At 46.0% G+C, this 24,133-nt stretch overlaps 2 protein-coding genes across 4 annotated transcripts; one reads left to right on the top strand and one right to left on the bottom strand.

Moving 5' to 3' along the window:
* Positions 1-1,606: 1,606 nt before the first annotated feature.
* Positions 1,607-9,999, top strand: SERINC3 (serine incorporator 3). Its single transcript, XM_040608234.1, has 10 exons — positions 1,607-1,738; positions 2,310-2,471; positions 2,940-3,133; positions 4,256-4,335; positions 5,094-5,231; positions 6,087-6,256; positions 6,984-7,074; positions 7,484-7,661; positions 8,086-8,313; positions 9,078-9,999. Exons 1-10 carry the CDS (start codon positions 1,700-1,702, stop codon positions 9,214-9,216), a joined length of 1,419 nt encoding a protein of 472 aa, XP_040464168.1. The 5' UTR covers positions 1,607-1,699; the 3' UTR covers positions 9,217-9,999.
* Positions 10,000-10,292: 293 nt separating this feature from the next.
* Positions 10,293-19,940, bottom strand: TTPAL (alpha tocopherol transfer protein like). Of its 3 annotated transcripts, XM_040608237.1 has the most exons (6): positions 19,883-19,935; positions 17,791-18,243; positions 16,872-17,065; positions 14,878-14,988; positions 13,940-14,137; positions 10,293-11,786 (listed from the first exon to the last, which is right to left on the bottom strand). In XM_040608237.1, the coding sequence occupies exons 2-6, from the start codon at positions 18,227-18,229 to the stop codon at positions 11,727-11,729; spliced, it is 1,002 nt and encodes a 333-aa protein (XP_040464171.1). In that variant the 5' UTR covers positions 18,230-18,243; positions 19,883-19,935; the 3' UTR covers positions 10,293-11,726. The 3 variants fall into 3 exon arrangements, with proteins under 3 accessions (XP_040464171.1, XP_040464170.1, XP_040464169.1); XM_040608236.1 differs by having other exon boundaries at positions 10,293-14,137; positions 19,852-19,940; XM_040608235.1 differs by having other exon boundaries at positions 10,293-14,137.
* Positions 19,941-24,133: the final 4,193 nt, after the last annotated feature.

Below are 24,133 nucleotides of genomic sequence, written 5' to 3'. Positions count from 1 at the left end.
CTGACACAGTGGGTAGTGACATGAAATAGCTGGAATTGCTATGGCAAGCACGTATCCTGTAACTCAAACTGGTCAGCGCTGACCCTGCCCTGTGACATTTTGCAACACCAGTGCCAATAAAGTAGCACCTAACTGCTTTCTTAATTGCCTGTGTCAATTTTTGTCACCCCACAGCTACCTCTCATCTATTTCATTTGCTCCCAGACCCCCAGCAACAGGGGAGTGTAGTCACTCAGCTGTTTCTCTCTAACTCCTCCAGACTGCAAGTTGTGCACTGTGCTTGTAATCCAAAACCAGGGAGGCCCCAGAGCAGAACAATGTCTCTTTTCACATGATTCCTCTACTTCTATTTCCATTTTAAATTACGTCTCTAGCGTTTACAGCTGTGCACCTTCAAAATATGAACCAAGCGTGGCATAAACTGATGCAGAAGCGTGTCCTTGAGAACCCCCACCTCTGAAAGGCTCAGGAGCTTTCCTGCTTCCACCCAGAGCCCCCTCACAACACGGCACAGGCCAAAGCTCAGGGACACCCCTCGGTGCTCAAAGCAGGAGCAGTAACATGGCATGAGTTTGACATGACGGGACAAGTGTGGGAGCGAGTTACACGTTCCCCCCCGTGGTCCAACTGCTCCAAGAGGCCGCGCAGGCCCCTCCTGGGCCTCCAGCAGGGCAGGTGACAGCAGTGTCCCCAGCCCCTGAGCAGCACGGCCCACACCGGCACCCCTCGGGCTGTCCGTGCAGCAGCTGTAGGCCGCCCGCCCGCTTCCTCAGGCCGCCGGTTGTCGCCGTCCCTCCGGTGAGGGGTGAGGTCAGTGCTTGAGCGGTGACGCAGGTGTAACTCACACGGCTTCGACCCAACCTTAGCACGGACGTGACGCTTGTCACCGCGCCCGGTGACACCGTGTCCCCTCCGGCACCCGAGGGGTCAGCTCTGCCCGTGCAAACGGGGTGCAGGGCATGCCGGGGTGCCCTGTGCCGGGGTGCCCTGTGCCGGGGTGCCCTGTGCCGGGCTGCCCTGTGCCGGGCTGCCCTGTGCCGGGGTGCCCTGTGCCGGGCTGCCCTGTGCCGGGGTGCCCTGTGCCGGGCTGCCTTGCCTTGCAAGCTGCTGGCGCTCAGGGACATGGGACGGCAATGTGTCGGGCCCCAGCTCCTGCGCGCGGCGGGGGCGGCCCCGGTGACTGACTGGCGGCCCCGGTGACTGGCGGCCCCGGTGACTGACTGGCGGCCCCGGTGGCAGGCCCGCCCCGCCACCATGCCGCCTGCCCGCCCGCGGCACCCCCGCTGCTGCCATGGCAACCGCCGAACATCCCCCATGGCCACAGGGAGAGCGAGCTATCGAATGGCTGCCGGGCCTGCCAATCAGCCTCATTCATTGGCTGTCCTGCTGGAGAAACCGCCCACTCACGGACATTTCCGACCAATCAGAGCCCCTTCTCCTCACGACCTCCTCGCGGCGGAGGGGGCGGAAGAAGCCTTCACAAACAGCGACCCCCCCGCGCCCTTCGCCGTCCCTGCCTAGCCTCCTGCTCGCGCGCGGCTCCATCCTGCCTTCTCATTGGCGGGCAGCGGCCCCCGAGCGCACCAGCGTGGCAGGGGCAGCCAATGAGCGGCGGCGGTGCTGGACGGGGGCCGCCTGACGCCGCAGGGTGGGGGCGGAAGCAGGAAGTGGCCGGAGGGGTCTCGGCGGTGGCGGCGCCATGGGGGCGGTGCTGGGGGTCTGCTCGCTGGCCAGCTGGGTGAGTGGCGGCTGCGGGGGGGCTGCCGCGCCAGACCTCCCCCCTTCCTTCCCGGGGAGCCAGCCGGGAGCCGCGCCTGGGCCGGGGGCCGGTGCCCCTGCCGGCTCCCCTCCCGCCTCCCCTCCCGCGGCCTGCGGGCAGAGGCCCGGTCCCGCCAGCTGCGGGAGCCGGGGGGCGGCCTCAGCCTCTCGGAGCGGCGCGGGCGCCAGGCTGTAGCTGTCCTGCGCCTGCCTCGGGGCCGCGGGGCTCGCCCGGCGGGAGGCGGGTGGCCGGCGGCCCGGGCCCGCCCTTGCGAGGTGGTGTCGGTGGCCGCGGCGCTGCTGGGCGCTGCCGGCCGCTGCCGGGCGGCGGACCCCGGGAGCTGAGCCCGGGCTGATAAGCCGAGTTATCTAGGGGGTGTGCTCAGACACGGTGTCAGGCAGAAATGGCGATTAAACGTTTTATCTGTGCGGTCCGGGAGGGTGTGGAGTGTTGCTAAATGGAGTTTGGGTTTTCCTCTCCCGGTGTCACTGAACACCCCGGTGCCAGCTGCGAGGGGAATGCCCTTACTATTTCTGTCTCTGTCCTTCAGATTCCCTGCCTGTGCAGCGGTGCCTCGTGTTTACTGTGCCGATGTTGTCCCAACAGCAAGAATTCAACAGTGACGCGTCTCATCTATGCCTTCCTCCTCCTCCTTAGTACTGTTCTTGCCTGCATTATGCTGGCACCAGGGATGGAAGAGCAGCTGAAAAAGGTATGGAGGGGAAAACCTCCTTCTCACTGTTTGCAAAACCATTACTTGTGCCAGTGGCTATTGGTTCTCTTTACTGGGAATGGATTACCAGAGACACAAACACCCAATGTGTCTTGTCCCCTGAGTTAAGAGACTGCGTGTACTGCACGGCTTCTAGCTGAAATAGCAAATTCAGTGAATGTACATGTTTAAGTATGTGCCTGGTCTCTGAGACCTGACCAGACCTGGAGATTGCCAGTCATTATCTGAGGGCCTGCTGCATGGTGTCTTAATCTTCCTGGATGCTTTTAGTGATGACGTGGGGAAAGAAAGATGATAATAAAGTCTGTGCAGGCTGGCTGAGCACAAGGTCTTTTGTTATCAGATCTCCCAGATGACAGTTGACTGAAAGCCTTGGCTGTTAGAGCGCTTAAAGAATGTAATTGCAAATGCAGATGTAAATTCACAACTAAGTTTGTCTTTACTCAGATACCCGGATTTTGTGATGAGGGGCTTCATACTCGCATACCACATCTGGATGGCTTTGTCAGCTGTGATGTCTTTGTTGGATACAGAGCTGTCTATCGAATCAGCTTTGCCATGGCAGTGTTCTTCTTTCTCCTCTCTCTGCTCATGATAGAAGTGAAAACAAGTAATGATCCAAGAGCTTCAGTACACAATGGGTATGTGTGTGAGCCAGCTGTCTGGTTTTCGAGCTTGTCTCCTCTCTCAGTTTTCTTTGCTGAACGCAGTGGCAAATTGTTTATGCCTGCATTGACAGCCTCAAGTTTCTTTTCAACTGAATACAGGGTAATGCAAAGCTTTTCCCCTAAAAAGCTTCCTATTTATGTCATATGTTCAATGTACTGATAATTGGGTAACCAAAAGGGTGGTGCTCTGGGCACCCCCTCTGTGTTTTCACAGAGATGCTAGATTTCAGCTAGTTTATATTGCCATCCCTGCGCTGACTAGTGCTCATGGGGTCATTCACTAGGCCAGTCTGACTCAGTAAGCCAGCAGAAACTGGTTTCTGAGTTCTGATTCACTGATTTAACTGGGTTAGTTCTGGGCTAGATAACTGAATTACTATAGTGTCATTTAATTTGAAAGAGACCTTTGGAGATTATATGATCCAACGCCCTGGTTAGAGCAGGATCAACGTGGAACAGATTATTCAGGGTCTTGTTTAGGTCAGTTTTGAATGTCTTGAAAGTTGGGGATGCTTTGACCTCTCTGGGCAACACTTGCAATTTTTTGCAATAGATAATTGTTCCTATTCTTGCAGCTTGTGTGTGTTGCCTCTTGTCCTGCTGCTGTGCACCTGCAAGAAAATCTGGTTGTGTCTTCTTTACACCACTCTTTCAGGCAGTTGAAAACAGCAATTAGATCTCCCTTTTCCTTTCTCCAAGTTAAACAGTGCAGTTAGCCTTCCTCCCTGCAAGGATGAGCTGCTGACTCACATTCTGTTGTTGGAGCTCCTCTTTCAGCAAAGTTTTCCAGCCAGTCAGCCCCCACTGTGTCCTGCTGTGCAGGGGTTTTCTGTCCCAGGTGCAACACTCTGCATTTGCCTTTGTTGAACTTTGAGGTTTCTGTGAGTCCATGTCTCCAATGTATTAACCGTTGCTTCACCCTCTCCCCCTGATTTGAAGGATGTCTTTATCTGTAATCCCACTGAACACAACCTTTTTTCTTTAAATGTTTGTTAAGGCACTCATCCATGTACAGCAAGCTGCTTATAGGTCATGTAAAATAACTATTGTGTGCAGAGTAAGACCAATATTTTCAACTTATATGTTCTTTTAAAGGTTCTGGTTCTTCAAAATAGCTGCCATTGTGGCTATCATGGTTGGAGCATTTTACATTCCTGAAGGGCCTTTCACAAGAGGTACAGTTGATACGTCATCATGGAATTCTGTTTATTAAACTCAAACCTTTTCACAGACTTAACTGGCTATAGTTGCAATAGTGAAAGTTGTCTTGTAGAAGACAGTGTCCTACTTCTTCAGGTTATCTTGGTTCATCCAGTATTTTGGTGACCAACTGAAGTTACGGCAATAAGCAGTCTCTTTTCCAGTGTATAGCTGTTGGATATTAGTAATTCAGTATATATATAGATGTATTCATATTAATATATTCAGAAGTGATCATGTCATGGTATACTGGGCTGAGTCTTCAGACTCTGTTTAGATTAGAGGCAGCTTAGAAAACTGGCAAGTGCTAAATACTTCCCTAGAATCTCTGGAAAAATCTGTGCAAGAAACTTTTACTGTCTGGCCACATAACAGACACTTGAAGGGGTTGTTGACCCTCAAAAGAAATGTGGCATGATGATTCTTTATGTACTTAGCTAACACAAGACTTCTTTATGTACATCTTGCATTCATTCTGAAAACATGTTGGGCTAAACATTCCCATGCACAACCTGACTAGCATAAGCTGCACCCTTGAATAGCTGGGACTCCTTGCATGCTTCTGCAGGATGGAGGCCAATATGATTAACAGCATCTGCATTTCTAAATATAGTTCCAGATCTTTTCATTATTTTTCTTCTGTATAATTAGTAGCTTTTAATGTATTTATTTTAAACTGGGGTAGCATGCAAATGCTAAAAGCTAATCTTGTTTTTCTTGCTTCCTTTTCTAGCTTGGTTTGCTATTGGTATTTGCGGAGCCTTCTGCTTCATTCTTATCCAGTTGGTGCTTCTTGTGGACTTTGCTCACTCCTGGAATGAGAACTGGGTTGAGAGAATGGAGGAGGGAAATTCTAAATGTTGGTATGCAGGTAGGAATCATAACCTATGAAGGAGTTGTTTCTGCTGACCAGTACTCTGTGGATTATCACTTACTAGTCTGTGGGCATAACTAGAATTACGCTCCACAGTCTCCTTGAGTCACTACTGTAAATATTTGGAATTAATAGCTGCAGTGTTGCTTTTTTCTCATTAAATAAAATGCAATATATTTTAGTCTTGTTATTAGCAGATCTGACAGTCATAATAAACAACACTTGCCTAGTTTGCAGTGCAAGTGCAGAATTAGTAGCTGGATTTCTTCAACTCTGACTTTGCCGCCTCCCCTGCTGAGGTCCTCAGGAAGTCAGTTATGTCGATGACAGTGGCTGCAGTACAACACAAAGCGTGCCTCAGCGCACGCTCCCGAGCTGACCTCTAAATTACAAAGTGCTAATTGTTGTGGTTCTTTGTTCATAGCTACAAATGCTGCAACAGCATTTTATAGCTTCTTATAAAGAACATAGCAGAATGGAAATGAAAATGGGTGGCCTTTAGCATAGAAGGGGGAATTCAGGGCTTACAAATAGCCTGTGAGAAGCATGGGAAAAGCACTCTCATTTTGACACTGTGGCCTGACATCAGTTAAGCCAATTAAAATGCTACTGAAAGGCAGGTCCTGCTTCCCTGATGGCAGCGTTGGCTTTCCTCTGAGCTACACTTAGTGAGCTGAAGCAGGAATTTAGCCATACCTAATACAAATGCATTTTGCTAGTCTAGTTTTCTGAACCAGGCTTCCAGGTGAGGAAGAGGGACTGTCTCATCACAATAGTAGCTGGTTATTAAATCACATTAAATATATTGTTAAACTATATGTGTATTCTAACAGTTCATTTTTTCCCCTCCAGCTCTGCTGTCCTGTACAAGTTTGTTCTATGCCTTGTCGCTGGTTTTTATTGTTCTCTTCTGTGTTTTCTACACCAAGCCTGATGACTGCACTGAGAACAAGTTCTTCATAAGCATTAACATGATCCTGTGCATTGCTGTCTCCATTGTTTCTATCCTTCCAAAAGTTCAGGTATTTTTCTCTGCTGTTTTCTTCTGACATACAAAGCAGGGAAGTAAGAAAGATGTAGTACCAATTCAGACATAACAAGTTTAAAATTTCGCTATGCTAGCTAGGAACATATTTTTTTTAAAAAATAATCTTGCTCTGAAAGCAGCGCACTATGTAGTGACGTATTTCTTGAAGATACGTGTGGGGGTTTTTTGGCTAATGTTGTTTTAGACTTTGTTTCCATGTGGGAGACTGCTACCATGGTTTTGGTGATGAAAGGTTGTGGCAGAACAGAGACACCTGTTAACGAAAAGCAAAATAAGCTGGGAATTTATTGGCTTAATGCCATGGCTTTGAAATAATGGGTAGGCATGTTTAATATGAGAGGAAGCATGCATGTTCCTTGATTCTGAACTGGTATTGCTCAAATAAATCACATGCTAGATTTGTATCTCTAGAACTGTTAAGCAAGTTGGGATTAACTCAGAACCCATAACTGAGTTTTGGGCACAGAGAAACTGGATTTGGTTTGCTTATTCCTTCCATGCTTGAGTTGCTCACTGCATAAATTGTATTACTCTAAGGAGTTTCTTCCAGTCTTCTGAACATAGAACAAAGCCCAGTGCATTGCTAAAAATAAAGCTTTTCATGCTAGTAATTGCTGAATCTGTGGCAGTACGTTAAAACTACTCAACTATAGGTAAAACTTGCCCTTTTGACCTTGGCTTGCTATTCTGTCTTTGAACAGGAACATCAGCCTCGCTCTGGCCTCCTCCAGTCCTCTGTTATCACACTCTACACCATGTATCTCACTTGGTCAGCCATGTCCAATGAGCCTGGTAAGCAGCAGGCTGTCTTGAGTAACACATTTTGGTGTGAAAGCAGAAGCTGTTGATGGGGCTTGTAATTATTACAGATCACTGTGCTGATCTGTCTAGATAGAATGTAGTGGGGGCAGTAAAGCTGACTTTACAGAAACGATCAAATTGCACCTTTCCAGAACTAAACTGGGGTATTCGTGAGGGGGGAGAGGGAAGTGTTGGGGCATTCTTATTTTATTTATTTATTTATTACATCTTTGCCTAGCTCACAGGGAAGAAAAATATTCTGTGCCATTGCTGCCTCTGGGGAATTGGAGAGATCAGCAGTTAGAGGGAATGAAGAAACTGCAAGCTTATTTGTAATGTCTTCTTAGCTAAATGCTGACAAAGCTCATCTCTCTTTAATCTGCCTTGAAATCCCTTTCAGAACGAAACTGTAACCCAAGTTTGCTGAACATCATTACCCAGATAGCTACACCCACAGCTGTTCCAGCAAATACCACTGTCGTACCTGCTACCCCAGCTCCACCCAAGTCCCTGCAGTGGTGGGATGCCCAGAGTGTTGTTGGATTGGTTATCTTTGTCCTTTGCCTTTTGTATTCCAGGTGGGAACAGCACTGCTATCAAATGAGAAATGTTTGGGATTTTTCTGCTTTTTTTTTTTTGTTTGAATCCAGGTTTAGTGAAAAATGTACCTGCATTTATTCATATCCAAGGCTCGAGCCCAAATATGGGTAATAACCCTGGTTCTGTTTTGTGGATGAGGATAGGCCTTATTAGCCCAAGCCAGAGAATTGAACAAAATGTGTTACAAGACCTGGACTAGGAACACTGTTTAATTAGGTTAACAAAAAAAAGCTTGGATGAAAACAGATCTCTTTGAGAAGCTTCCTTGTGTTTCCAGATGGATTTAAGAAATGTTATTTGCTAGTCCCAGATATTCATTGTAGCCTGTTGCTTGCTTTATTTGCAGACAGAACTAAGTGAAAAAAAGTTTTTAACCATGTCTCTTTTTGGGTTACACTGCAGCATTCGCTCTTCAAGTAACAGCCAGGTGAACAAGCTGACACTGTCTGGGAGTGACAGTGCCATTCTGGAGGAGACTGTGGGAACAGGCAGCGGGGCTGCAGAGGATGGAGAAGTGCGCCGTGTCATGGATAATGAGAAGGATGGTGTTCAGTACAGCTACACCTTCTTTCACTTCATGCTCTTTCTTGCATCTCTTTACATCATGATGACACTCACAAACTGGTACAGGTAAGAGCAAACAGAAAGCAGCGGGTTGTGTGTGCTAGCCAGCATGTAGTTTCTAGGTGCATAGGCTACTGCTGCCAGGCTGGTTAAGGTGCTGTCCCTATGCCAGTAACATGACAGTTGCGCCTTCTCAATTTTGTGTTGCTGAATTAAGATGTAACAAGGCAAAATCAGCAGCTGTAGTCCTAGTGGACTGCTTCACAGCTGCAGGGGCAGAAAGCGTGGTTACAGTCCTTCAGATAGGCAAGTAGGAGGAAGGATACATATGAAATTGGTTTAAGGTGGCTTCCTGGGGAGTTTGTCAGAGGCCAGCTTGATACTACTGGCTTGTCACCCTGGGAAAGGTGTGTGTGGACAGCCATACATGCCACTTAAACAGTGATACGATTTCCTAGATGTGTTGGGAATACTCGGACATATCATCTACTGCTGAAGATTCTGAACAGCTTTCCCCAGGACTGCCATGTTGTATACATTAGCAAACCCACTTACAGAGAGCAGCTGTCAGGAGACTATTGCATAGGTTGCTCAAATACTTCCTTTAAGAGTAGCACAAGCAGGTCAATTTTGAACAGTGGTACCAAGAACAAGCAGCTTATGAAGGAACCACAGGAAACTGCTGGTTTAGTTGTCTTGCTGTGCTCCCACAAAGGTTCTTGCATCAGAGGGTCCCAAAGGATTGTCCTAACTTCAGATTTATATGACATGTAGCAAGGAGTAGTGGAAGGTGCCTTCTGTATCTATTAATTGACTTCTTTACTTTTCAGCCCTGATGCAGATTTTAAAACAATGACAAGTAAGTGGCCAGCCGTGTGGGTGAAGATAACCTCCAGCTGGGTTTGTCTTGTCCTCTATCTTTGGACCCTTGTGGCTCCTCTTGTCCTCACTAATAGGGACTTCAGTTAAATTGCTGCACCTGAGCTTACAAAAGTGGGGAACTTTTTGCTGAGAGCCAAAATGTTCATGTATTGCTTTAGTTACACTGTCTATGTTACTGTTTCTTATGTTGATATTAACATGCAGGTGGATAGAAAGTTATGTATTGCATAATGCTTGATGCAGAATCAAAATTATGTTACCTTTCTATTTTAACCTTGTCATGGTTATCTTATTACTGCATTTTTAAAATTCACTACAGTTGTGCTGTCAAAGCGCAAAAGAAAGTACCTGTTCTGTCCAATAGCCACAACCTTTCTACTGAATATAAGTAACACTTAGCTAAATATGAGTAATATATTTTAAAGAACAACTATATTCAGCATAATGCACTAGTATGCTAATGTTTGGGTTCCTGGAAGTTTAAGCCATGCTGCTTGATTTCTACATTCCACTGCAAAAGTTTATTTAAATTATACTTACTTTCCTGTGTTGTGGCAAACCCCCCTGTATTCCTCACCAAAAGAATACAACTTCGAGGTTGAAAAACTGGTTCACTAGTTCCTTTTCAGAAAAAACTTTCCCTTTCTAGGAGCCAACTTCTATGGTAACTTCTTTTTTAGCATGTTTGCCAAATATGGAGTGGTAAGTGTATGACTAGCTTAAACAACTTCGATGGGGGTGGAAAAATAGAGCTTCTACTGGATTTCAATTGTCTAATATGCTTATAAAAATAATGTACCTGAAATTATTATTGGCACTAAGGCATTTGCACTGTCAACTCATTTGAATAAAGCAGACTAACTACTGAAACTGTTGCAGATTTGTTGAGAAGCATTAAGAAGTACCAGTTATTCTTCAATGCAAAATTATTAAAATGCTAATTACCTGTCACAGTGTCCAGTTGGACGTGACTGGATGTTTTCTCCATGAAGCAACTAGGAAGTCATAATGTATTTTTTTTTTGAAACAAACTGCATCTTCCATGTGATTCTTGCAACTGTGTGGTTAGTGTGGAACTAAGTATATGTTGCTATTGTCTTTTTTTTACAATAAAATACCCCAACATGACACGAGGCAAAAATATTTTAAATATCAAATCAGCAGCTGTTACAATGTGTTTAATCACCCAGTCGTGCATCATAGAAGTACACATTTTGACCACTCCATTTTATAAAATGCAATATAAAAATAAATTTTGTCAAAATAAGATGTACACTTAACCACCCAACACTTCTAGGCCCACATATAACAGAAGGCAAAATTATTAGTTTGAATAACACTATGATTAACTCATGCCAAAATGAATTTAACAAAACCAATACTTCACCCAGTTCCTGAAAATACCTCAGGGTTTGTAACACCCATTTGCAACAGTATAAATTCAAGTACTTTTATGTACAGTATGCAGCTACCTCTTGTCCCACTTAATGCCAAATGCCATGGCAGCCCAGTGCAGTTCAAGTATCTTTCCTTACTCTGTGGTGGAATTGGCAGGGATGGCTTATGTACTGGGCAAGGCATATAACCTCCAGAAACAAAGTTACTTCAAGTGGAAAAAAGCACAGATCAGTTTTAGTGCTGTAAAAACCAACAACCCACAACCAAAAAAATTCCCCAACCTGTAAGCTTTGCCTATCTTTTCTCTTAACTTGCAGAGAAGGAGACTGCATACTTAAAAACAAGTGTTTATTTTCCAAATGCTGACTTAAGAAATTTTGGGAACAAACTGGTTTCTTTGCTAGTAAGTGCTCAAGCTCAGAGAGCATTCTCAGCTCAGTAGTCAGGTGCATGTAAAACAGAGCTGTGCTTACTGTTAAGCCAAGCCAAGCACCGGTTATGAACCTAAAAAGTGTTAGAGATACAGCTCAGTACGGGTGCAACTCTCTCTGAGTTCTAAAGCCGAGAAAGAGCAAATTAGAAGTAACAGTTAGATGCCTGATAAAGCTAAGTTCAAGCTTAGTTTAAACATCCTGACATCAACTGCCCAGCAGCCAAGTTTAAGAAAAAGAAGTTCTGGAGGCATAAGACAGGCTATTTTCCACATTGATAATATAGCCTTATCTATTACATTTAAAACATTTAGTCTTAGTTTCTCTGGGAGAAAAGGGGAGGAAGGGACTGATATAGTTTGCCCACTATTTAAGGCATGCAAGAGAATATAAAAGCATAAAAAAAGGGTGTTGTTTCTGTAGAGGTTCCTCAGCCACCTGCTGAACACCACTAGGTGTTTTTTTTTTCTTTTTGAAGGACACTAAATCAAATTTTGAATATTCAACCTCCTTCTCTAATAGTTACATAAGAGGATCAAAGTAGTTGTTCTTAACAGGTTAGCTGTCAAAATACCACCACTTCAAACCCTGCAGCACAATTAAGGGAAGAGGCTCAAAATACCAGTCATGCCTTCACCTCTAGAAAAAATGGTCCATTCTGTTTGTTTTTTTTTTTTAATTTTACATTGTGGCTGGACTTCAGAGGCACTACAACATAAATACCAGTCTCTACGTTCTGGCAGTTAAACTGCGTGGGCAGCCACTTACCTAAGTCCTGGTGCTGTGTGCTACTGTCTTGCTAGGTGGCACAAAGAACTGAATTAATCTCTGCAAAACACACAGCATATTACGGTCAGAAATTAAAAAGTGGCTAGCAGTACTCTCTTACTTTAAGTAGATTAAAATTGTTGGGCTTTTTTTCCCCCTACACTAAAGGCAATAGCTGTCAAAGAGGAGTAAGAATTGACTTACAAAAGGTAGGAAAAATCAGATGCTTTCAATGAGGAAATTTAATCTCTTCCCACCTTCAATCTAGAACAGTTCAAGTGACAAGTTCCACGCTCCCACAAATTTTGAACTGCCACCCAGAAAAAAAGCTTCACCGTTTACCCCTTTTCAGAACCCAGTCTCCTTTTATAATGCTTGGCTGGCAGGTATAGCATTTGCTACCCCCTAGGTCCAGGGTGAGGTCTGCTGCCAGATCAGGAAGTCATTACAGTGGTAGTCTCATCTCTTTTTGGCAATGCAATCATGCTGTAGGGGGACTGAGGGAAAGAAAGACATTCAAAACAGAGTTTGGCACTTTGAAAAGTGAATGTCTGAAATCCTCAAGATGCTTTAGTTTTATATTTACAGAAACATAACTGGTACCTATAATCACACTTGGCACTAAATAAAGATTTCACCCAGAGAAAGTGCTCAAGAGAAAAGTCTCCAATTAGAAGGGAAGGGATGTTCTTTTTCACTGAACAGTGAAATATTTCACCTTGAAGTAACAGGGTGTGCTTTCCTGGTCCTAGTGAGGTTTCCCATCTCCACACTATTACAGAGCAGAAAAAAAAAAATGTGCAAAGAGTGTGCTGAGAGCTAAATTCTAATTAAGACCATTAAACAGATTGAACCTGGGGAGTGGGAACAGCTTATTTAGACATAGGTATCTTACCCTGATTTGACATCGGAGTCTTAGCTCTGTCTCTAGACAAAGACCTAAAACCACAGGCATACAAGCTAAGGGTAAATATTACAGGGATGATTAAAGTCTAACTTCATACAGGAACATGACAACCAAAGACAAAAGAGGTCAACAAAGTGGAAAACAAAGTTGTAACATTTCACAAAATAGCTGACAAGCACAGTGAACAAAATGCTACAATACCAGGAAATTTAAGAATGTGCTTTCAAATAGCCTGTCTGCATTTGGTTTCACAGACTTAAACTCAAATTCTGTCCAAAGTTACAAGCTAAAGCAGCACCTTGCTGTCTCACATGAAGTATTGTCTTCTACACTTTATATGCCAACTGCTACAAAGCCTCCTTACAAATTCTGTGTATGAGTTAGTTACCCAGTTCCTCATCACAACCAGCTGACAAACTGAACAACTGACAACGTGGGAAAGCAGATGGCATAGCTTTTTCTTATTTGGTCCCAAACCTCATTATCTGATGCTGTTATCCAATCGAAAGCCTTAGCACATGATCTAAAAATCTTTATGTTTTCTGAAAGTGAAGGTTGCAACTGTTTATACTAAACCTTGGCATAGATGTTATAGTAGTTAAGCCTCCAGTTATAGTTCTTCCTGCTGTGAGGAAGTTTCAGAGATTATCTGCATACTGATATTCATGGATAAGAAAGTTTTGCTCTGTATTAATTTTATAAAAATATGGATTGAGATATTTCAGAAGTGCCAACTCACAATCTGAACCAAGTGACAGAGGATGGGCCAAGTTGGACTTTTTATGTTTTTAAGCAATCTTCACTGACAGAACTACATTTTGCAGGGCTCAAAAGCAATTTTCTTGTTTTCAGAATGGGAAGGAACAGATGGTCACAAAGCTATGAAATCATCACTGTCACTTTTCACCTGCATGGGGAGGGGATAAGAAAATATCAAGCTTACCATACTGTAATTTTTGTTTACCATTAGAAAGAATAGGCCAGTTTGCATCATTCACACAGAGGTTGACGAGCCTCAAGTATTCTACATAACTTGTGCCCTTTGCCTTTATCATCCCCAAACTCTGCCCTGCCCCTATTGTGCCTTCTTTAGCTTCCTTTGGTTCTACAGTGTAAAGTGCCTCAGCGGTCTGTTCCTAAACTGCAAGTTTAGGAGTAAGGCAGAGTTCACAATATCCCTATCAGAACAGATCTTAACTGTGCTGGAAAATTTCCCTTCACTGGTTTGTTAATAACAGTAATACAGCTGAGGTTTCATGCCTCGCAGAGAATCATCACATTGCTTGTCATCAGCATCCCCACTCACTAGCATGTCATGGGGTGAGCTGTCGCATGGGAGAACCAACTGTGAGAAATCATGCAGAAAGTCCTCTTCGGAAGCTAGCAGCAGCTCATTCCATGCAGAGATGTCCAGCTTCCCTGAAGTGCCACCATACTCTTCAGGAAGGATCACTGGAGGAATGTTTTGATGAAGGGAATTCAGATCACAGCCATGAAGAAAAAACTGAAGGAGAAAGCAGAAGATAGCTGTTAGTAGTGCATACCAAATGCTTTACAGCAAATTGCTGAAACAGTCAGCTAACAAGCTTACTCTGAGTTAAAGAGCAAATTTCAGAAATTACGTTTTTATGGGCAAGCAACAGCATACAACATTGGGCAGGTGTAGTTAGACACACTAGTGAGAGGTGTCTTGGGACAACCCAAGCCTAGTGCAACTTAAATCCCAGCAAGAAACTTGACATGTGCTAGTCTGTGCCAAGATTCCAAATTCAGCTCGTCCCCAAGTTCATTCATGGGATTGGAAGCACTTATCATTGTGGAAAAAAGCATCATCCTTTACAATTACATTCAGTCCTATGGAAAGAATACTTGTGCCATGCAGGACACTTGCTTAAGGAGAAGAGCAAGGAAGGGGCAACACAGATTTCCTGTGATGCCACCTCCTAAACAAATTGTTACTTGCTGAAATAACCCAACCCCAGGGATGGAATTAATGCCCTGAATACACGGCCTATGTACTAAAGTTCCATATGAGTATGCCAATATTCAATTCCTCAAAGCTTCTCCCTCATGAAGAATTTTGCCAACAGGCATATTTTTAAAAAATATATCAGAAAGGACCAGTTAGATCAAGTAAATAAAAAAACATTAAAAAACTCCACAACTAGAACAATGTTGGTTCTACTTGCAGTGGCCAAGCACATAACCCAAACCCAATAACATTAAAATGACATAAATCCTTACCCGGTTTGCTATCTTTTCCTTCAGAAAAGGCTTGATGATTGCAAAAATGCCTTTGAATATACGAGGCTCATTTATTATGTTAACAGCTTTTATTCGAATGGGGAATCCATCCTGAAGGGTAAAGAACATTTTTATAATGCAGTTTAGAAAACATCTGCCATCTTCCTCTTTTTAAGATTTCCTGAAAGTGACTGCCAGCACAACCCACCAGCTCCCAAACTTTTTCATCTGAGGTACCAACATAAACCAATACAGCAACAGAAATGCACCTCGTAATAGGGAACAGTCTCAGGAGGAGATCTGTAAGCATAAAAATAAAGTCAAGAGACAAGAAAACCCTGCACTGAGAAATACATCGCTGTCAGTGAATTTTCATTTCTTACTGTTCTTCATCTCCCCATGACAAAGACACCTAGGTAATCACTGTCCTTCATTCACATATTCCCAACCCTGATAATGATGCAGTTACAAAGTAACAACCCAAGTTTCTGTGGGGGTGTACCACATTGGGAGCCAGAGCAGGCTGATTCTAACAGTGTGTCCAAACACACGATTTGGTGCCCAAGACACTCTGAAATGTGCTTTTATATAAGGAAGAAATCTAATATCACTATTTTTCTGCCATTCCAACTATTTTCAAGCTAACTGCAAAAGACAAACAGGCTCTGCTGCCAACAGAATACACAGCATCTGCTATACAAGACAGTTTAAAACAACAGCTAGTTATGAGATTTCTGCTGGAGATATTTATTTGCAAAAACATTTTTCCAACGCAAAAGGTCACGATCAGCAATTAAAGTCTCATGTGCCACAGTGAAGTTTCCTTCCCTTATAACCAGCTCTGCATATACAGAGCAAGCAGTCAATGCTTGGAGTGAAAAGCAGGTAACATGCACTCTGCAGGAGTACTTTTCTCCTTAAGAAGGTCAGTGAATTAGCTCATCTTTACAAGAGACACAGCTCAGCAAGTTTGATGCAACACATTTATATACAATCCATACTTTCACGTCCTTCACCAAGTTCAGCTTTTGTTTTGTGAAAAGCTTCCACTAATAACAGCAGGACACCCATCACACTATTTGTACGAATTAAACATGGGCTCAGACAGTAAAATGACAAGTTTAGATTATCAGCAATCTAAAAGAGCAAGTTCTTATACAGGCATTCATAGACTCACTGCTATCATCTCCCTAAACTCCCCTGGTTCCCCCCATCCTTCCTTACCCCCCATAGATACAACAAAGAACATAACTAGCTCAGGCCAGAATAAAAGTAATGACGGCATAAATCCATTCAAGAGAAGATTTCCTCACCTTACTCCTCCAGATAGTATGGTAAAACATCAAGTAAAATCATCAGACCATCCTGCCACCTTGGCCAGGTTACTCCTTTCACCTTCCTATTCTGTACAACTCCACTTGTGCTTACACCCTTGCTCTAACTTGCTCTCCATCATTTTCCTTCCAAACATCTAGACAGAGATCCTTTTTATTACTCTTTTGTGGCCCCCTATGCTGAAGAAGACTCTCTTCTTTCAGGGAATGGATGGAAATCCTCCTCAAATCACACCCTCTCTGCAAAATTTTTACAGCAGTACTTGAACTTGCACTTCCCCAGTGGTTAGCTCCATCTTGGCTGACAGGAACCATTTAAATAACAAGCCATTCCTCAGCATTCAGGCAAAACAGTGTCTTCTAAGTGTAATTCGCTGTTCTCTCTCTTCCTTACCATTACCTAACAAAACTAATTTTTTCTCTTCCAACTCAAAGTTTGCATTTCTAATGCAAATTTATTTTCAGGGATGCAAAAGTCAAAAAAAGGACAAGTGAGGTAATTCGGCAAGGGTGTGAGAAACTGGTTGGGCAGAGACACCTTTTAAGTCTGCTAGTAAAGGCCAAGATGCTGAAGTTTCTGGTAACATAGTCAAGAACTCTAGACAAAGAAGCAGTCATTTACAATGCACAAGCTTATTTTCCCACCAGTTCAGGTCTTACCTGAAGAATTCCAATCACTTTTTTGGCTACAAAAGGACCAAAATGAGACGCCTTAGATAAGCTGACTCCTTTGTAGTCTGCCAGGATTACAATTCCATTCACCTGGGTCTCTTCGGACTGAATGAGTTTTTCTAACGTTAAGTATATGGCACGAATGTTCTCAGTAATCGGATAATTACTGGGTGTCCATCTGTCTGAGGTTACAAGACATGGATGGTAAGTCGGAGAATAAATATAAGCTAATAATACACATTCCAAAAACTGATTTTCTATTTTCCTGGACTCTTAAAAGTTAGTCTTTAACAGCCACAGTCCTAGCTCAGAGCAGCCTTTCTTAAGCAAGAGATAAATGGCAACTCATGTTTACTTCAGGGAAAAGGCAATGGTTTTAAGAACCCTGTTCTCTACCCAGCACAGCTTATTAGAAGCAGCTTCAGCTCAGAAAGAAAGCAGGTAAATGGAAAAAGAGAAGAATGAATGAAGGCAAATTTACAGCAAGCCTGGCAGCACCAGAAGTACATAGAAAGCTCTGAATGTTTACATGGGAGTCCTAGGCTCCTCTCTCCACTTATTGTCAAAACAAAACACAAGCTTCTAACTGTAGGCCAACAGCCCTGTTTCAATTTGAGTTACTACACATTAATTTTTCTTGAATTACCTAATATTTCATCATCCCACCTCACTGCATTTTCATTTTGACATAACTGCAGTTATTGCTGACACAGGAAAAGGAACTGGCATACCGTTGGCTAACGACAAATGTGTCCCTTCACAAGTTAGCTTTTCAAATTTCAAAGAGAACCCATGTACTCTGCTAAGTAACCACTGTTCACAGGAGAGAAGGAAGCAAGGAAGCAGATCTTTTTGACTCGGACACACCTTGAACTCTGAGAACAAAGACATTCATGCATTTCAGTACCTGGTCGGATGCAGACAATGTGGCGTCCCTCTGGGTCCAGACGAGGCAGCACAGTGACAAAACCAGACTCTAGGACAGGCTTTATTGCAGATGGCTTCAAGTTATTGAAGACCTCAGGCCAGCTCCTCCTACAGCTGTGGTAGTTCACCAGAAGCTGAAGAGCTCGATCGTAATCAAATTTCCTGGCTCTGAGGAATCTTAGCAAAAAAGCATCGTCCAGGCAGGTCCCCAGGGAGGGATAGTCTTTGCACACCATATCTCGGAGTGCCTGCACATCACGGAGCCTCCATTCAGGTTTTTCTTGGAGCTCTTCCCGGGCTTTGGTAATGAGATCAGGAGACAGAGAGCAAACATACTTTGGCCTATCTGGCAAGAACTCGTTGTCCGATGGAGACCCCACTGATGGGCTTGTCCTGGTGCAGTCACTGTCTCCTGACATAATGTGGCAGGAATCTGTCAAAAACCAAGTGTTACACATGACAAACAACCCCACAGACTAACAAGTATATTAACTATTTATGTATTTATTATGTCCTGTATCTCTCTGTTTCTTGGCTAAGGAGACTGCCCTTCCAAGAACAAGCACTACAGCCAGAAGCACAGTTCAGACACTAATTCTCTTGCTAGGATTAGAAAGTGCAGGTTTCTCTAATCTCTTTATCTTATAGCAGGTAGAAAACTACCCTGGATGAAATCTAACAGAATTAAAATACAGGATTACACAGCTGCATTGCAAAACACAGAATTTAATTTGCCTTAACATTTATTTCCTAGGTTTAATTAGAAACTAAAGCAAACACATCCTAGTTAGGCAGGATCTCACATTTGGTCAAATTACGCCTTCCTCTGAGAAACTCTCAGCTGTCTGGGCTCAGCTAGTTTTCATTAGCTTCTCTGGCAAATACATGCCTCAATTAGCATGTCTGCCCACATGAACATTTTGAGCAATTCAGGAGGCGCGGCACTCAGGAACATAAGAAACAGCTGCAGTTCAGACTGGACGAGCAGGTGAGAAAATTAGACTCTCATGCCAGCACTGCATGGATATCAAGGTAGGCTTAATCTAGTTTTAATGTGCTGCCAATATTTCTGAACTGGGAGCTGAATTTGCAAATCCAGTAGCAAGTGGATAGAAATGAGTAAAAAAATTATAAAATTATGAGCCTGGCATATTTACTGCAGCTTGATCTGGGACTTAAAGAGAAATATATGCCTTTTTTTCCTGAGCTAGTCCTATTCAAGAGTCAGTCACGGCACACTATACCGCTCTTGGGTGTCACATAGGAATTGCCAGTCAGAATAATACTATCCCACATAACCAGCTTCCTCCTGCAGTGACAGACATCTGAATGATTTACTTCTACCATCCCTTCCCCAGGCTCCTCGGGAGAGGTCCCAGGATCACTCAGAGGGCTGTGCTTCACCTCCTTACAGCCCGGGCTGTGCAGCACCCGAATCCCCGGTCCCTGCCCTGCCTGTGCTCCCAGCACTGAGGTGGGTGTAGGGGCAAGGAGGGCCGCTAAGCGCCAGCATTGTGCCCCTCCAGACCCCTCCAGTCTTATCCCCTCTCAGCGCCAGAACCAGCCCCCCCCCCCCCGACCCCTCAGCGCCAGAACCAGCCCCCCCCCCCAGACCCCTCAGCGCCAGAACCAGCCCCCCCCCCAGACCCCTCAGCGCCAGAACCAGCCCCCCCCCCCAGACCCCTCAGCGCCAGAACCAGCCCTCCCCCAGACCCCTCAGCGCCAGAACCAGCCCTCCCCCAGACCCCTCAGAGCCAGAACCAGCCCCCCCCCCCGACCCCTCAGCGCCAGAACCAGCCCCCCCCCGACCCCTCAGTGCCAGAACCAGACCCCCCCCCCCGACCCCTCAGCGCCAGAACCAGCCCCCCCCCAGCCCCCTCACGCCAGAACCAGCCCCCCCCGACCCCTCAGCGCCAGAACCAGCCCCCCCCCCAGCCCCCTCAGCGCCAGAACCAGACCCCCCCCGACCCCTCAGCGCCAGAACCAGACCCCCCCCCCCAGCCCCCTCAGCGCCAGAATCAGACCCCCCCAGACCCCTCACCTGCACCCCGGGCCCTGCCCCGCCGCCGTACCAGAGCGCTCCCGCGCAGCAGCGCCGTCTCCAGGCAGCGGCGCCCCGGAACTACAACAGCCGCCCGGAAGTGACGTAGGCGCGGCGCATGCGCGGTCACTGCCGATCGCTGCGGGCTCCCGCTCATGCCCGGCGGCAGCGCTTCCAGCCGCGGCGCGGCCCCGTGCGCGTCCCCGCGGTGGGCAGCGGGCCGAAAACGTGGGTTTGCCCCCGCTTCTGGTGTCTGCGCAGTGAGGGAACCCTGAGACCGCTTCGTGGGGGGCACTTCTGCCCCTTAATAACGCCTCAACCTCTTTCATAACGGCATTTCATTGCCTCCAGCCGTCAGTCGCAAACGCGCAATTCATATATGCTCTTTATATATAAATATATATAGATATAGATATATAAAGCTCCCCTGAAACTGGCCTTCGAGAACAGCAGTGCTCAGGTGGTGACCTCCGGGCCTCTCCGTGCCAGGGCTGGGCCTTCCCCCGCCCCGCCTGCAGCCAGGCCGGTACCTCAGGCCGCACCGCGCCCCGGGAGCGGCAGCAGAAGAGCGGGGTGGCGGGAACAGGGCCCTGCAGCCTCTCCCTGCCAGCCAGAGCTCCCCAGCCAGAGCAGCTGCAGAGTTACCTGCTCAGAGCCAGGGGAGCCTCCAGGCTGGCTCCTGCTGGGGTGGGAGCAGGGCCCAGCTGTTGCCCGGGTTGAAATGCCAACAGAGGAACAAAGCGCTAATAAAGGGAGATTGGGTTTTGAGAAGACAGAAAGACGTATCCCACATGAGTTTGGATGGTGATGCCTGACCTGTCTGCATGGAATTTGTAATAAAAAAGATGGATGCTGCCGAGCTTGCTGCATTAAAAACGGTTCAGCAAAAATGGCTCAGCAGGGAGTCCTGGGAGCGGGAAGAATGATGCATAACCCCACCGATCAATGGATGCATTTGGTTGCAAAACAGGCTCAGCGTCCTACTGGGGACGGTCCCCGTGCTGGAAGGTCCCAGTCAGCTCGGTGAAATCTTTCCTCTTGCCTGCGCGTTTTCAGCCAGGAGAGGGAGTCAAAGATGAACAAAGAGCGGGAATCCCAGGAACCCACAGCAGGAAGCAAGTCCCTTCGGCAGCATCTGAGATACAGCTCTGATTTATTTCTCTTCCAAGATTTCACCCTTGTACAAAGTGGAAAATGTTTCAGTGACACCATGTCTGGAAAGAGATATGCCAGCATGGAAACAAATTGAGTGTACCACAGGCGCTTACCTGCAGAGACACATTTCAGAGGAGTATGTTGATCCAGCCCCACGCTGATGTTCCAGTCCACTCCTGCTTTGGGCCCAGCCAGCTCAGAGCTGGGTGCAGCCTGGCAAGCTGGTGCCCTAAGCTGGGACCAGTTTGGATCTGTGGGAATTAGAGCTGCCTTTGATGTTGCTTCATGCCTCTTCCAGTAGCTTGGATAAATGAGGTTGGAGGGGACCTCAGGAGAACAAGAGACCTTACATTGCTCCTGTTTCCATGTGTACAGCTCCTGGGCACAGAAATGCACAGCATGAGCAGAGAAACCACTCAGTGGGACCTGGAGTCCCAGGGCAGAGGTAAGAGCCTGAAGCTGGCAGCTGCAGACACAGTTGGGAGGGAGGGAGGGAGAAGGTGCATGTTGGGGAAATGGGTCTGTGGCCTCGCAGCTGAAGGAGGTTCCTGGGTGCACCTGATCCAGCTAATTGTTGAAATTAGCAGGGAGGCAGGGCTAATCTGAGAAAAGGCTTCAAAACACCAAATAGCTGGGAAATACTGGAGCTGCAAACAGGAATTTATGCTACAGGTTGCAAAATTTGGTTGGAATTTGCACCTGTTAAACAAGGGAGGAAAATTTAGCAGGGATGTGGCAGTTCCAGACCTGACTGGTTAATAGCTGCTGTAACAGGGTGTTAGGAGTAGGCAGGGATGTTTGAAAGGAGTGATGTGTGAAGGAAGCTCTGTTTTGAGAGCAAGAAGGGCAGGAAACAAGTGAGAATTGGTAACAATCACATTGAGAGACATATGAGAAAGGATACTAAAAAAAGAGCAAGAGCCTTAGGCAGGTAAGAGAGAATAAGGAAGGAAAGTAAAAGTGAGAATACTGCATAGCGAAGAACTGGATGTGAAATATAATTTGGGTATGGTCCCCAAATGAACTAACTACACTACCTCGGTTTTCCGTGTAATGGGGAACGTTGAACTCAAGGAGAGCAGTGGATGGTGAATGGAAATGAGGGGTTCAAGCACCAAGCCAAGTTGTAGGGGGAGTTTTAAAGTACTGCCACATGAAATCACAGGAACTGTAGTAAGAGTTTCTGTAATTAACTCTACCTGGTGTTGGCATCCTGTGACTAGTAACCAGTAAAGGCAGAACCTGTCTATAAGGAAGTAAGAGGTAAAAACTGAAAACAAACATCCAGGCACTGACCATCCTCCCCTAGCTGGAGAGTGTTGACCTTACCCACAGCAGCAGGAGGGAGAAGGCCATACTGGACCACATGCATGCAACCCTCCCCAACCAAAAGATGAACCTCACCAATTCTGCCACTTCATCAGCTCTATATTTACACTATTTGCAGGAGCTTCAGTCAGGAGTTGTGTTGCCTGACCTTGGGAGCCACACCTGGAGCCCCATCCAGCCTTTCTCATGTTCCTCTCTCCTACCACATGTGATTCATACCTTTCTTAGCTCTGCTTCTGGGTGCTCCTGTGCCCTGCCGTTATGTTATAAATGAATGGCTGTTGGTGTTGGTTGATATTTAATGAAGTCCATGTAATACTCTTCACTCATTTACTTACCCAAACAGTCTTAATACCCAGCCTGGGAAAGTTATCTTGGCTTCTTCAAGCTTTTCCACCATCAGCAATAAACATTTTACAGTCTTGGCAAGCTGAGGCTGAAAAGAGAGCATGACTTCAAACAGCATTGCTCACAGAGCAGGCTTTAAACTGATATTAAATCACTAAACTGTGCAAACATAACAGTCCTGTAATAAAGATAATCTATGTGCAGTTCAAGCCGAGAGGGTCTCTGGTCTGAGGGGTGCAGGTGGAACCTCTGGGTTCCCTTTTGAGTGGCTCCATATGAGAGCAGAGAGCCACTAGTTCCATAGTGCTGGGTGAGGTCTGGCCACGCGTGGGACCGTGTTGTATCTCAAGTCCCAGCTTTGTCTATCGCACCAGTCCGGCAGCACGGAAAGGGCTGTAGGGTAGTGGCAGCCCCTACTAATTGCACCAGGCAAGGCTATGCCAGAGTGGTGTAAACCTGCTCCACGGGGTGCTTGGCTGGGATACAATCCAACTACTATTCCTTTGTGCTCAAAAGGTGAAGTGACTAAGAAAATATGCCCCAGATTGCCAGAAGTATTTATGGTCTCAAAGCCTGGAAGCATACGTCCTCCAGGACAGGCTTCCATGCCTGGTCTCACCCTGCACGTTGTGGTGTGAGGAGGGGATCTCACAGATGACAACCTCAGCAGTGAGAAGCAGATGCTGTGCTGCAGAGCACTGCCCCTGCTCTGCACATGCTCTCCCCACACATACAGCAGGCCAGACCCACATGCAAAACTATGGAAACAGGCACTAATACGCAAATGTACACAAATCTGTAGCATCTGCTGCCAAAGCAGCTGTAGGCAGGCAGGCAGCCCCCACCCAACCATATAAAGTTGTGCTAACGTGCAGTTAGACCACCAGGAAGCCAAGTGTGTGGTGTGACACAGACACGTAGCTGTACCAAGCCCAGGCTTTGAGAGAAGACTTCCCCTCACCTTGGCTTTGCTAGCTTCAAGACCAGCAATGTTTTTGCAAAAGCTTGGCGAGGAATGTACTTGGCAGGACCTCTGAATGTTTTAAATATTACAGGATTTCTGTAGTTTAATTTCATAGAATCATAAAATAGTTTGGGTTGGAAGGGACCTTTAAAGGTCATCTAGACCAGCCTCCAATTTACTCTGAACTGAGACAGTATTTTCCCAGTCTTTCATGGTGTTTTGTGGTGCCCTGGCACACTGGAAGGAAAGCAGCCATGTCTGTGGTAGGGTGGGTCCCTGGCAGGATTAGCCCATGCAGGGGGCTGTGAGGTTGCTGCTCAGAGACCTGTGCTTCTTGTCAGCCCCTTCATGGCAATGGCTGCAGCGCTGCTGAGTGTGTTAGAGCAGTGGAGGCACTTGGGTTTGCTCCTGGAGGAACCTGGTTGGTAAAAGATGTAGGATTACTTTCCAGGGGCAGAATGAGGGAAGCGCTGCTGCTTCCTCGGT

This window comes from Falco naumanni, chromosome 10 (genome assembly GCF_017639655.2).
Source record: "Falco naumanni isolate bFalNau1 chromosome 10, bFalNau1.pat, whole genome shotgun sequence".
NCBI classification, from domain to species: domain Eukaryota; kingdom Metazoa; phylum Chordata; class Aves; order Falconiformes; family Falconidae; genus Falco; species Falco naumanni.
This window is presented reverse-complemented; position numbering and strand designations above follow the sequence as displayed.

Excerpts from the sequence above, each read along its gene's own strand:
- SERINC3 (XM_040608234.1), top strand. The coding sequence starts at position 1,700 with ATGGGGGCGGTGCTGGGGGTCTGCTCGCTGGCCAGCTGG. Across the intron at positions 4,336-5,093 it reads TGAAGGGCCTTTCACAAGAG|CTTGGTTTGCTATTGGTATT; the intron begins GTACAGTTGATA and ends TTCCTTTTCTAG. Across the intron at positions 5,232-6,086 it reads TTCTAAATGTTGGTATGCAG|CTCTGCTGTCCTGTACAAGT; the intron begins GTAGGAATCATA and ends TTTCCCCTCCAG.
- TTPAL (XM_040608236.1), bottom strand. The coding sequence starts at position 18,229 with ATGTCAGGAGACAGTGACTGCACCAGGACAAGCCCATCAGTGGGGTCT. Across the intron at positions 17,066-17,790 it reads CATTGTCTGCATCCGACCAG|ACAGATGGACACCCAGTAAT; the intron begins GTACTGAAATGC and ends TTGTAACCTCAG. Across the intron at positions 14,989-16,871 it reads AAGTGATTGGAATTCTTCAG|GATGGATTCCCCATTCGAAT; the intron begins GTAAGACCTGAA and ends TTTACCCTTCAG.